General features: G+C 38.8%; 1 protein-coding gene across 1 annotated transcript; it reads left to right on the top strand.

Moving 5' to 3' along the window:
• Nucleotides 1–5,101: 5,101 nt before the first annotated feature.
• LOC141758828 (carbonic anhydrase 4-like) lies at nt 5,102–9,954 on the top strand. Its single transcript, XM_074620571.1, has 9 exons — nt 5,102–5,202; nt 5,947–6,019; nt 6,134–6,160; nt 6,244–6,414; nt 7,946–8,094; nt 8,192–8,287; nt 8,543–8,618; nt 8,702–8,865; nt 8,969–9,954. The coding sequence occupies exons 2-9, from the start codon at nt 5,947–5,949 to the stop codon at nt 9,149–9,151; spliced, it is 939 nt and encodes a 312-aa protein (XP_074476672.1). The 5' UTR covers nt 5,102–5,202; the 3' UTR covers nt 9,152–9,954.
• Nucleotides 9,955–10,925: the final 971 nt, after the last annotated feature.

Below are 10,925 nucleotides of genomic sequence, written 5' to 3' on the forward strand. Positions count from 1 at the left end.
ATTAGGGCTATCAATCGATTAAAATATTTAATCGTGATTAATAACATGATTGTCCATGATTAATCATGATTAAATTAAATTAAATTAAATTAAATTAAATTAAATTAAATTAAATTAAATTAAATTAAATTAAATTAATCACATTTTTAATCTGTTCAAAATGTACCTTAAAGGGAGATTTATCAAGTATTTAATACTCTTATCAACATGGGAGTGGGCAAATATGCTTGCTTTATACAAATGTATGTATATATTTATTATTGGATATCAATTAACAACACAAAACAATGACAAATATTGTCCAGAAACCCTCACAGGTACTGCACTGTATTGATTTTATTTTTATTTTTTGAGTCACCTTACTGGGCCGATCTAGCTGCCAATTAAGGTGTTGTACCTTTTGTACAGCCAACATTCCTATAATTATGTTAAATAGAATGAGTGATTATGTAGACATGTAAAGTGTGTCTGAGTGCTATGAAGGATGTAGGTGCCATCCCAATTATTAATTCACTGGTCTCGATCATTAAGTAATTATAGGCAATTACAGATAGTCTGACCCAATGTATTTTAACATCATGGCATCACAAACAGTGTGAACTTAATGTATCACAATAATTAATGATGTTTGCATCAGTAAGAGACAATGACCCTGACCATCACTTTTTATCCAACATTAGGGAGTTACATGTCAAAAATAATAATTCACATACTGCAGTCCGGGGACATATTGTTATCTAATCCTAATCCTCCATAGCCCCTATCTATTTCGCTTTTTAACCAACACTTCCAGACGTGAACACATCACCCCCGTACTTTACTCGCTCCATTGGCTTCCAGTTCACTTTAGAATCGATTTTAAGCTCTTGATGTTTGTTTTTAAAGCCATTAACGGCCTCGCCCCGCCTTATTTGTCCGAGATTTTAACTCTCCGAGAGCATAACAGGGCTTTGCGGTAATCGGGTCAACTGTTTTTAGAAGTCCCGAGGTCGAGGTATAAACTGTGGGGTGATCGTGCTTTTGCTGTCGCTGCTCCTAAACTATGGAACAAGTTACCCCCTGATATACGCACTGTCACTGACCTAGTACTTTTTAAAATCTAAACTCAAGACTTTTTTATTTAGATTGGCTTTTAATACCTAATAGCCCGGCGACATTTTTCCTGTGCTTTTTATGTGCCTTTTCATGATTTTATGATATGTTATGTTTTTATTCCTGTTATTTTTTTATGTTAATGTAAAGCACTTTGGGTACCTTTTGGTTATTGTAAAGGGCTATACAAATACATTTTGATTGATTGATTTTTTTTATTTATATGCCGCTCCGTGAACAAAACTATAATTAAAGATTTACTGCTAATTATGTATTTTCTAGCCCTGATTAAAAGCTTACATCTAGCTGCCTAGCTTCCAGTAAAATATGATAATTACTAGCAAATTCAAACTTTGACAAAATGCCATACTCAATGACAATCTAAAGAACAATGAATATGTCTCGTGTCTTCAGAATGACTTGTATTTCTGGTTCCAGACTTCTTTTTGCTACTTGAGGGACTTGAGATGTCAAGTGGAAAGACTTCTTGAAAGCAGTGTTGCCGGAGGGAGCCTTTACAAAAATGCCAATGGGTGGGGCTGGTTTATTGTCTGGGGCGTTGTCTGCAAAAAGGAATGACATCTTGACGTGCAAATTATGCAGCCGGTGAAACTGTTTTTTTTAGTTGTCATTTTTATTTTAAGTAAAAACTGAAAGCCACCTAAATGACGTCAAGGATTCTCTATCTGATATCTCTCTCTCAGGTTTCTTACAGCCTGACTATCAACATATCTGTACATCAGTACATCTGTCTGTACTGTGCACGTTTATGTAATCATTCCTAACTATGTCACATGCTTTGAAAACCCATCGACCCACACCAGTCTCAGAGCTGTCAACTGATTACAATATGTAATTGCGATTAATTGCATGATTGTCCATAGTTAATCACGATTAATCACACATTTTGTATCTGTTCAAAATGCACCTTAAAGGGAGATTTGGCAAGTATTTAATACTTTTATCAACATGGGAGTGGGCAAATATGCTTGCTTTATGTATGTATAAATATGTATATGTATGTATATATTTATTATTGGAAATCAATTAACAACACAAAACAATGACAAATATTGTCCAGAAACCCTCACAAAGAATTAATAAAGTGACTTTGACAGACTTTGACAGCTATTAATCAAATAATTGTTATAAATTGTTAAAGTTTATAAGCAAACCTTACATGCTTGTGGCCACATCGTTAAGCTAAAACGTACATCACATTCCCATGTTCTATTTGTTCTTTGTACTGTAGTAAAATGCTCAATCCAGAGTTTTAAACAGAGAGACCACACAAACCCCACCCATGGCCTGGTACGCAGGTGATCCAGTCATATCTGTGGTGGGTCCTGCATTATTAGCTATTTTGTGGCCTTGTCTTATGGTACACGTCCACAGGGGCGTCCACAGCATTGGACACTTGATGGGCTGCCACTATACACAAGGCATCCAGCTCCTGATTGGACGCTTTCCCTCGTGGGCTGCTGCTCCCAGCTTTCAAACTGGAACCAACATGGCGGCTCATTTGGAAACTTTCTTTTCTTATATCATGAAAACAGTTCACCGAAATGTTTTCTGAAAACATTTTATTCGAGAAATATGTTACGCAGTTGCTGAATCTGTCTTTAATTTGGATAGACAAGGCTTAGTTTAAAAGTGTCTCGGGAGTTTCCAGAGGCGGCGAGTCACGTCGGACCCCCGTGATTTACGTAAAGTAGCCTAGACCTCAACTTTATGCAAATGAGGAGCGGCCAACATGGCGCCCCTATGGATGTATAAAGAGAACTGGATACAGCATTTGAGGTGGGCTCCCGTTTCATTCCTATGAGAGTTGCTCAGTGGCGCATGAAGCCAAAATGGCTCGACTACCGAGTGATAAATTACCCGGATCATCTGGCGATCTTCTGCATCCATTGGGTCCATAGAGCAGGCGCAGTAGCGTTTCCTTTTACTTCACCTCCCAGCCCTCGCTCCAGCCTCGGTCTGGGTCTCATTCATATGAACGGAGGAAGGAAAATAACTCTGGATTCGGCTATAAATGCATTTTACAACTTTCAGGACCTAATTATTTAAATAAGGGCTATTAAAGTGTTCGTACTGGGAAGTTGATTCACCTAAAAAAATGATCCGCTGAGTTACAGACGTCTCTTTCCCAATGCAAGTCTATGGGAAATAATATTTTTGGGCCCAATGGCATCACGTGACGAACACGGAAGTTGTAGTACCGCCGTTTGGCAATTCCGAAAATTTGCATCAAAGCCCGGCACACTTCCTGAGGGCTTGGACGCTCAATCTCTCGAATCACTCCACCATGCTACCAGAATGCATTGCACGGCTGCTTACATAGACAATGAATGAGAAATGTGGAAAGGACAGAGGCTGTGGACCATTACGGAAGGACTTTATGTCAAAAACTAGTTTTGAGAGCTTTATTATGCTAGTTTCCTAATACAGTTGTGTTTAATGAAATGACCACAGACAAAGTAAGCATTTATTCAAGCATAGGAGCACTGCATGGTTGCGCTGGACTTATTGGGAACTAGGAGTTGACAAGGAACGTACACATTGCACAGAGGGCCAGAAGTGGAGGGGCCCACTAGGTGGTGGGGGAAAGGGAAGAAGAAAATATGAAATATGAAATGTATGGACATAGCCAGAGCAACAGGGCCACCTGTCACAGTTTGGGTGAGTGATGTATAGTGCATAGTAGAGTATAGACCTCTGGTCAAAGAGCACACGTGGCATCTCAAAAGAAAAAGAACATCTTGTCTTTAAATCAAATTTGAGAAGCTCTTTCCGTAATCTGCGCCTCTTGGTTTGACCACACACGTATGACTGAAACAAATGACACATAAATAGTTTCAGGAACTATGAAGCCACAGGATTGTACTCTAAACCAGGAATTAAAATTCCCTTTTATGTCAACCCCAGAGCACCAGGAAGAGACAATTCTCCTAAAAGATCACCTGAATCTGCTGCTCCGCGTTGACTTTACAGAGCTTTATAATATAAGAAACTCATAAAAAGTTTTCTTATAGTGCTTATAAATGTCGAACATTAAACTTGTTTATGATGCTATGATATAATCTTATTAACACATAATAATGTTAATAAGCATCTCATAAGAAGTTAAAAGGGCCTTATTACCTATTAAAGGGACTGTTTGTAACTTTTTACACGTATAAATCTAACGGGTCGGTGTCCGATGCGCGCTCGCATATGCGCGAATATGCGAGAATGAGAATATCTGGTGAACGTACCGTGGACGTTTGTGCAGAAATAAATGCTGCAGCTCCTCCAGACAAACAGAGATTTCCCGTGTCTTATGAAGTGACGGGGCTCCGCAGTGGTCGGAGGACGATAACGTTTCTTTTCCTGCTTCAGCCGCTGAAGCTGCGGGCTGAAGCAGGAAATGCCAACACTAGGATCAGCATTGATTCATGGAGAGACCTTCGTCTGGTCAGCTAACATTACTGCCAAGCAGGTGAAATATAGAGTGATATTGTGGTTTTAGCTGACGTGTGTCGCCTCACTGTTTTGAGCGATACTCGTTCATGTCTATTTAGTGCGAGCCCAGTGCTGACTTTCGTTGACTTAACGGCCACAGGTGTCGCTGTTAACAAGCATTTCTGAAAGTTACAAATAGTCCCTTTAACTTACGTTTATTACAAAGACCTTAATATAAAGTGTCACCGAAAAAGGTTTTATTTTATGAAAAAGCAATGTTCTACTGTAGATTGTGCCATCAGATCGGAAAAAGCTTATATGTGTTGTGAATTTTGTCATTTAATTTGTAGGACATGTGGACCAGGAAGTATTTTATTTGACCATATGTAATGTATTTATTTAACTGCAATAATGGTGGATTTATACTTCCTTTTATTAGTCACTAATCTTACAGTAAGTGCAATAACTCCCTCTGAACAAACAATCAGTCACAAATCTCCTCTGCTGCTTATCAGCCCCATTCTTTCAGTCAGGTGAAGCCTCGAGGGCCTCTGAGATGCAACACAGAGAGGCGGTGTCAGAGCACCTGCTGGATGAGCTGAGCGAATAAAAAGAGGGAGGATGGGACTCCACAGCTGACAGAGAGAAGGTACAGGTGCGTCAAAGGTAAGACACTGCTGCTGCTCAACTCAACTGGATTCAGCTGCGGCCAAAAAGACCTCCAAATGACTAAAATTGGAGGTCTTTTTTTTTTTTTTGCGCAGTCTTTACAGATGGCAGTAGCATGTGCAAATTCTGCATTTGTGCTTATTTTAATTATTTCAAAAAATTTTATATTATATTTAAAATGTGTGCGTAATTGGTAGCATTTGGCTTGTTAAAAAAATAATTTTATTTTCTTATTCACAAAGCAGCTCAAAACAAGAGTATGCTCAGACTTGCCAACTGCAATTATTCTGATCCCTTGCATGTTTTAAATATTTTAAATGGGGAATATCAACTTCTGCCCTCCAAGAGGCGTGTCAGAGTCCCTATATTTAACCGCATCAGGCTAAAGAAGGCTTTTGTCCATCAGTCCATCTTGTTGCTAAATAATAATTAATGTGCTGCTAAATACACGTAAATCCAGAGGACAGATGGTAATTTTGTAATGGGTTATGTATGAATAATGGTGATGTTTTTTGTCTGATGGGTCTCACTTGTCTGTCTGTGGTAACAGCATGTCTATTTGATGTGTACTTTCTCTCAAACTGAGCTGCCTATGGATGCAAAATGAATTTCAGTGCAAAGTGACAATAAAGTTGTATCGTAACGTATATTTTACATGGCTATTTTTCTTGTCGAGGATTTAAAGCATTTGTTTTTAACCCATTTTGGTGAGTGAATCTTTTTGTCTGTTATTTTTTTTAGATGAACTGGTTTGTAGCTGCGCTCGCTCTGTGCGTCCTCGTGCCCAGCGCCCACTGTGCCACAGGCACCGTCGGTATTTACACTTATTTCTTTTTCATCTTGATATATGTTGATTCTTTTGCAGACTGTTTGTCATGAGTGAGAGAGAGAGAGTAACGAAATATTTTTTTCCCCCCACCTTCTCCAGCCTGGTGTTACCATGCTCCAACCTGCAGTGCGTAATCTCCCTTTATCTCCAAATGCAACATCTTAACTGCTTCCTCTGCAGCTACTAAAAAGTCTTCTTCCTATTTATAGATGACACTACCTGGGCAACGATTTCTACTCAATTCTGCAATGGGAGTCGACAGTCTCCCATTAACATCGTCCCAGCAGAAGCCACAGCTGACTCCTCACTGACTGCATTCACCTTTCATAACTTCAGCAGAGCCTCCAACCTGAAAACCATCACTAACACTGGCAAGACAGGTGAGGAGTGTGTGTGTGTACAGAAACCCTCTTAAATGCTGTTGGATGCTTTAATTATATTTGGTTATGTAAGAATTATACACTGTAAAAAAAAAAAAATTCAAGAAATTTTACATTTTGTCTGTGTTTCAAAATGACAGGAAGATTATTTTAAAATGACGTTTCATTTGTGATTTATATGTAAATGGTCTTAGATTTGTAATCATAATTATCTGGATTTAAGCTTTTCTTGATCATTTTTAAAGATAATTATTCTGTTTTTAGAGGTTTATGACTCTATTTTAACAATTCATTTATGTTAGAAGAAAAGGATTTCATGCAATTCTAAAAATATTTCTTGTAAAAATACAGATTTTTTTTTTGCAAAACTTCTGTGTTGATGTAAATTTGGGCTTTTGCAACGTAAAATTACATGTTTCATTTGTGATTTATATGCGAATGGTCTTAGATTTACGGTGTATGACTATTTCAACAATAAATATATGTTAAAAGTAAAATATTTCTTGTAAAATTACAGTAATAAAGGCTAATTATATAAAGGTAATTACTGTTTTTTTTACAGTTTATTTATGTTAATTAACGGACAGTATTTTTCCGTTTTTAACAGCATTTAACAACATTTTCTGGCGCCCCTGATGCCGGAAAATTTCTGTTATTTTACACTTTTTTTTTTTTTTACAGTGTAGTGGAGCGGATAACATCCATTTTTCAATCAAATCGTGCAAATAGTGATACAAGCACCAAATTTGGCATGATGATTGCAGAGGGGGTGACTAAACAAATATAAATGATTGGCCACTTGAAAATCCAAGATAGCGGCCATTTTTCAAGATGGCCGCCGAATTGACCTGCTGATAATGATTTCTCTCATAGAAATTCATCTACTTGATCGATTTGAGTGATCTTGGTGTCAAATTATGTTTTCTGGCATGCTGGATCTAATTATGATAGTTTTAACAATTTTTAACTGCAATATGGCGGACATTTTTTTCAAGATGGCTGTCAAATTTACTCGCGGAGAATGTTTTTCTTAAGGAAACGCATGTACTTGGTCAATTTGAATGTGTGATGTAGAGTTATATGTTTTCTGGTATGCTTGATAACATTTTTACAGCTTTAACATCCTCCATAAGTTTGTTCTTACTTTCTGGCCGTCCGCTGAGTCTTTGCTTTGTGGTTTTTGCGGCTTGAGAGTCCACAGTTCCAGTTCTAGCACCTGGTGTTGGATATGGAGCTGGTCATATTCCTGCTTATCCGGTCTTTCAGGGAAGGAAACTTGGATTTTCAAGTGGCCAATCGTTCATATTTGCTAAGCGTCCCCTTGGGAATCATCATGCCAAATTTGGTGCTTGTATCATTATTTGCATGATTTTTCCACTATCCGCTCCACTATTACATGGAATTTCTTTTGGTGTGGTCTTTTATCCTACAAGTAACTGCAACATCTGGTCAATGAAAGCCCTTTTTTCTCCTGTTTCTCGCCAGTTTTGTATTTTAATAGTCCATTCTGTTCCCTCCCACACTCTTCCAGTCAAAATCTCCATCGATAGCGGTGTTGGGGTTGAGGGAGGAGGCCTGGAAGAAAGATACGACAGCCTGCAGTTCCACTTGCACTGGGGTAATGGCAGCTCTGTCCCTGGCTCTGAGCACACTGTGGATGGCAAGCGCTATCCCATGGAGGTATAGTGCTCCAGTCTTTGTTTCATGTTCAGCTACAAGTTAGAGGTTTACCATTAAACTCATTAGAATATTGTTTCCTTTACTTCACCCCCCTCAGCTTCACATTGTAAACATCAAGAGCAGTCATAATGGGAACATAACTGCAGCTCTCGCAGACTCTACAGGACTTGCTGCTCTTGGTTTCTTCATTGACGTGAGATACATTTTAATATATTCAAACTATGTCTCAAAACTCACTGCTCTATGTATCAGTGTCTTTAACTCTTAAGTTTTGCAAAAAGTCAAATGAAGCTTTTAAAAAGCTTTCTGCATCCTGTTTCTGTTCCAACAGCATCATTTAGGATGTTCTCTGTAGTTTAATTTGTCACTCCACTGTTTATTTATTTATGCCACAACCCTCCCATGAAGCATTTGTTCCCTCCGTTAAACAAATATGTGCACTTTTCAGGTAAGGCCAGGGTCAACTGGCCAACCTGCAATCTGGCAAACCTTGAGCACGTACCTGGCCAACATCACAAACAGCGGTAAGGAGAGATTTCACTCTTTGATCTAATGTTTGTGAATAAAATGTTACAGTCCCTTCAGAGGCCGTATTTCTTGCCCTCAGATGACATCGCTACACTGGAAAGTGGATTGACACTGGATGATGTCCTGGTCGGGGTGAACCGCTCGAGTTACTACCGCTACCTTGGCTCCTTGACCACCCCCACTTGTAATGAGGCTGTGGTTTGGACTGTGTTCAAGGACCCCATCTTAGTCAGCGAAGATGTGGTGAGTTTTTTTTTTTTTCTGGTGTGAAGTACAGGGACCGGTCAGCACAAATGCTCTTGATGGTGCTTCACTGTAGCTAACTGGCTTAATATCTTGTTTCCAGATTAACCTCTTCAACAGTACGGTACGCGTCGCCAACAGCTCATCACCTCTTGTCTTCAACAACTACAGACGCATCCAGCCAACGCAATCAGTCACAACACAGCGTAGCAGCACCAGCTCTAGCTCCAAAACCTGCTACTCTCTTGGGCTGATGGCCCTGAGCGTCATTCTGGGGAGGAGTTAGAGCCAGTAAAAGGTTCTGGCGTCTCAGCAACTCATGGTAGTGCTGGTAAACTTGTTTGCAATGAGGATACACCTCCCCCCTCCCCCCCACAAGGTCCCATCCGAGCAAAACTGAGCCTTAATGCCACAAGAACTTTGCTTTCCTGTCTATATACAAATAATGTTATCATGAAAACATAATAAATGTGATGATGGTTGCCTCGCTCCTATGCAGTTGTCCATCGTAAACAATTATTTATCTGTAATCAGATTTGAATCTGTTGTATGCATGCTTGCTTAATTGATTTATGTTAAACATGAGTCTGTTTCTGAGCTGCCAAAGCTTCTTTCACGTACCTGAGAAAGGGATGCACTGAGTTTACTGGGTAGATGTAGTAATGGTAGTTTAGAAATCCAGCAATGTAATCTGAGTGTCGGCATTAAAATCTGCCGGCAAGTATCTGTCTGGAGAGTTCAAACTCAGGTCTGTACCAATTAATAGTTAGAGATCATGATTAAATCTTTAATCTTTTATTGTATTTTAATATTCTTATTTTGTAACCGTTTTTATTATATGCTTTTATTTTGTCCTCATTGATGCCGATACTGTCGGCAGATGAAATGTAGCCACGTTGCCAAGCCGAACACTCAACACAGCGGGTGTAATGAAGGATTGAAGTGTCACTCGGTTGAATGAACACCATTATTTATCACAATAATATATATATGTTACATTTATCCCTGTGTTGCACTACTTGCACGTGACAGAACTGTGACCTCTTGATCTTGTTAAGTGTCTCGAAATTAAAATGATTTTGGCGTCAATCTCTTGTCGTCTTAGTTTTTCTTTAATAATGTGGAACAAATGCACTTAAAAATTAAATAAATGAAGTTTCTTGTGAGTAAAATTAGTATTTTTCTTAAATGCCGTTGAGTAACGGCATCACATTTAACCCCTATTGTCGCACTCGGACTGAACTTGAGCCAGACACTTGAGACGTGGCTTTGAAGAGGGCCTATAACCTTATACTTCACAAAACATTAGATGACACAAAAGCCTGCTATTATCAAAGAGGGTGTGCTTTACTTCAAAGTTCACACTTTAATCCTGTCACTCTGCTTCCTTATAACTGACGTCTGTGAGGATGCGATTGTTCCTCATTGTGCTTTTAACTTTATCAAAATGACCTTGAGCCACTCACAGCTGACCTAAACATTTCCCACTTGAAGAACTCCTGTGCAAACTTCCTTGAATAACTAGAATGTGCTTCAAACCAAAGAGTCAATGGATAACTAGATGTATTATTGAGATATTGTGTGTTTAAAAAAGAAAAGATGAAGGCCTTTGAAGTAAGCATGCACACTGTTCATGTCAATGTGAAGTTAGAAGCAAAGGAAACTCATATTTTAATGTTAAAAATCAAGGTAGGTTTCAGTAGCGTTTTCACATGTGCATCGCTTTAATTCCAGATCAGGTAGCAGGACCGTAAATCAGAGCTGCTAGTTCTCACATCAAGCCTTCGGCAGAGAGTCAGAAGAAAAAATGTGAACCAACAGACAGCGAGGAACAATAGACACTCGCTCATCAGGCTGAACAACAGTTAGAGATTTGTATCATTGTGCTCTTCCTCCATTATATTTCTGATCTCCTGTAGCTCTTTGACTCTGAGATAAGTATGTCACGGTCAAACAGATCTGAGACTCGCATCCATTTAAATAGCCTCCCTTACTTGGAAACTGATTCATAAAGAATGTCCCCACCATAAATGATATCATCTCCTATTGAAAACAATAGT

The sequence above is a fragment of the Sebastes fasciatus genome, chromosome 20 (genome assembly GCF_043250625.1).
Source record: "Sebastes fasciatus isolate fSebFas1 chromosome 20, fSebFas1.pri, whole genome shotgun sequence".
NCBI classification, from domain to species: domain Eukaryota; kingdom Metazoa; phylum Chordata; class Actinopteri; order Perciformes; family Sebastidae; genus Sebastes; species Sebastes fasciatus.

Coding starts and splice junctions, on each gene's coding strand:
- LOC141758828 (XM_074620571.1), top strand. CDS start 5,947: ATGAACTGGTTTGTAGCTGCGCTCGCTCTGTGCGTCCTCGTGCCCAGC. Junction 6,161..6,243: donor TTACCATGCTCCAACCTGCA/GTGCGTAATCTC, acceptor TCCTATTTATAG/ATGACACTACCTGGGCAACG. Junction 8,095..8,191: donor GCAAGCGCTATCCCATGGAG/GTATAGTGCTCC, acceptor CACCCCCCTCAG/CTTCACATTGTAAACATCAA.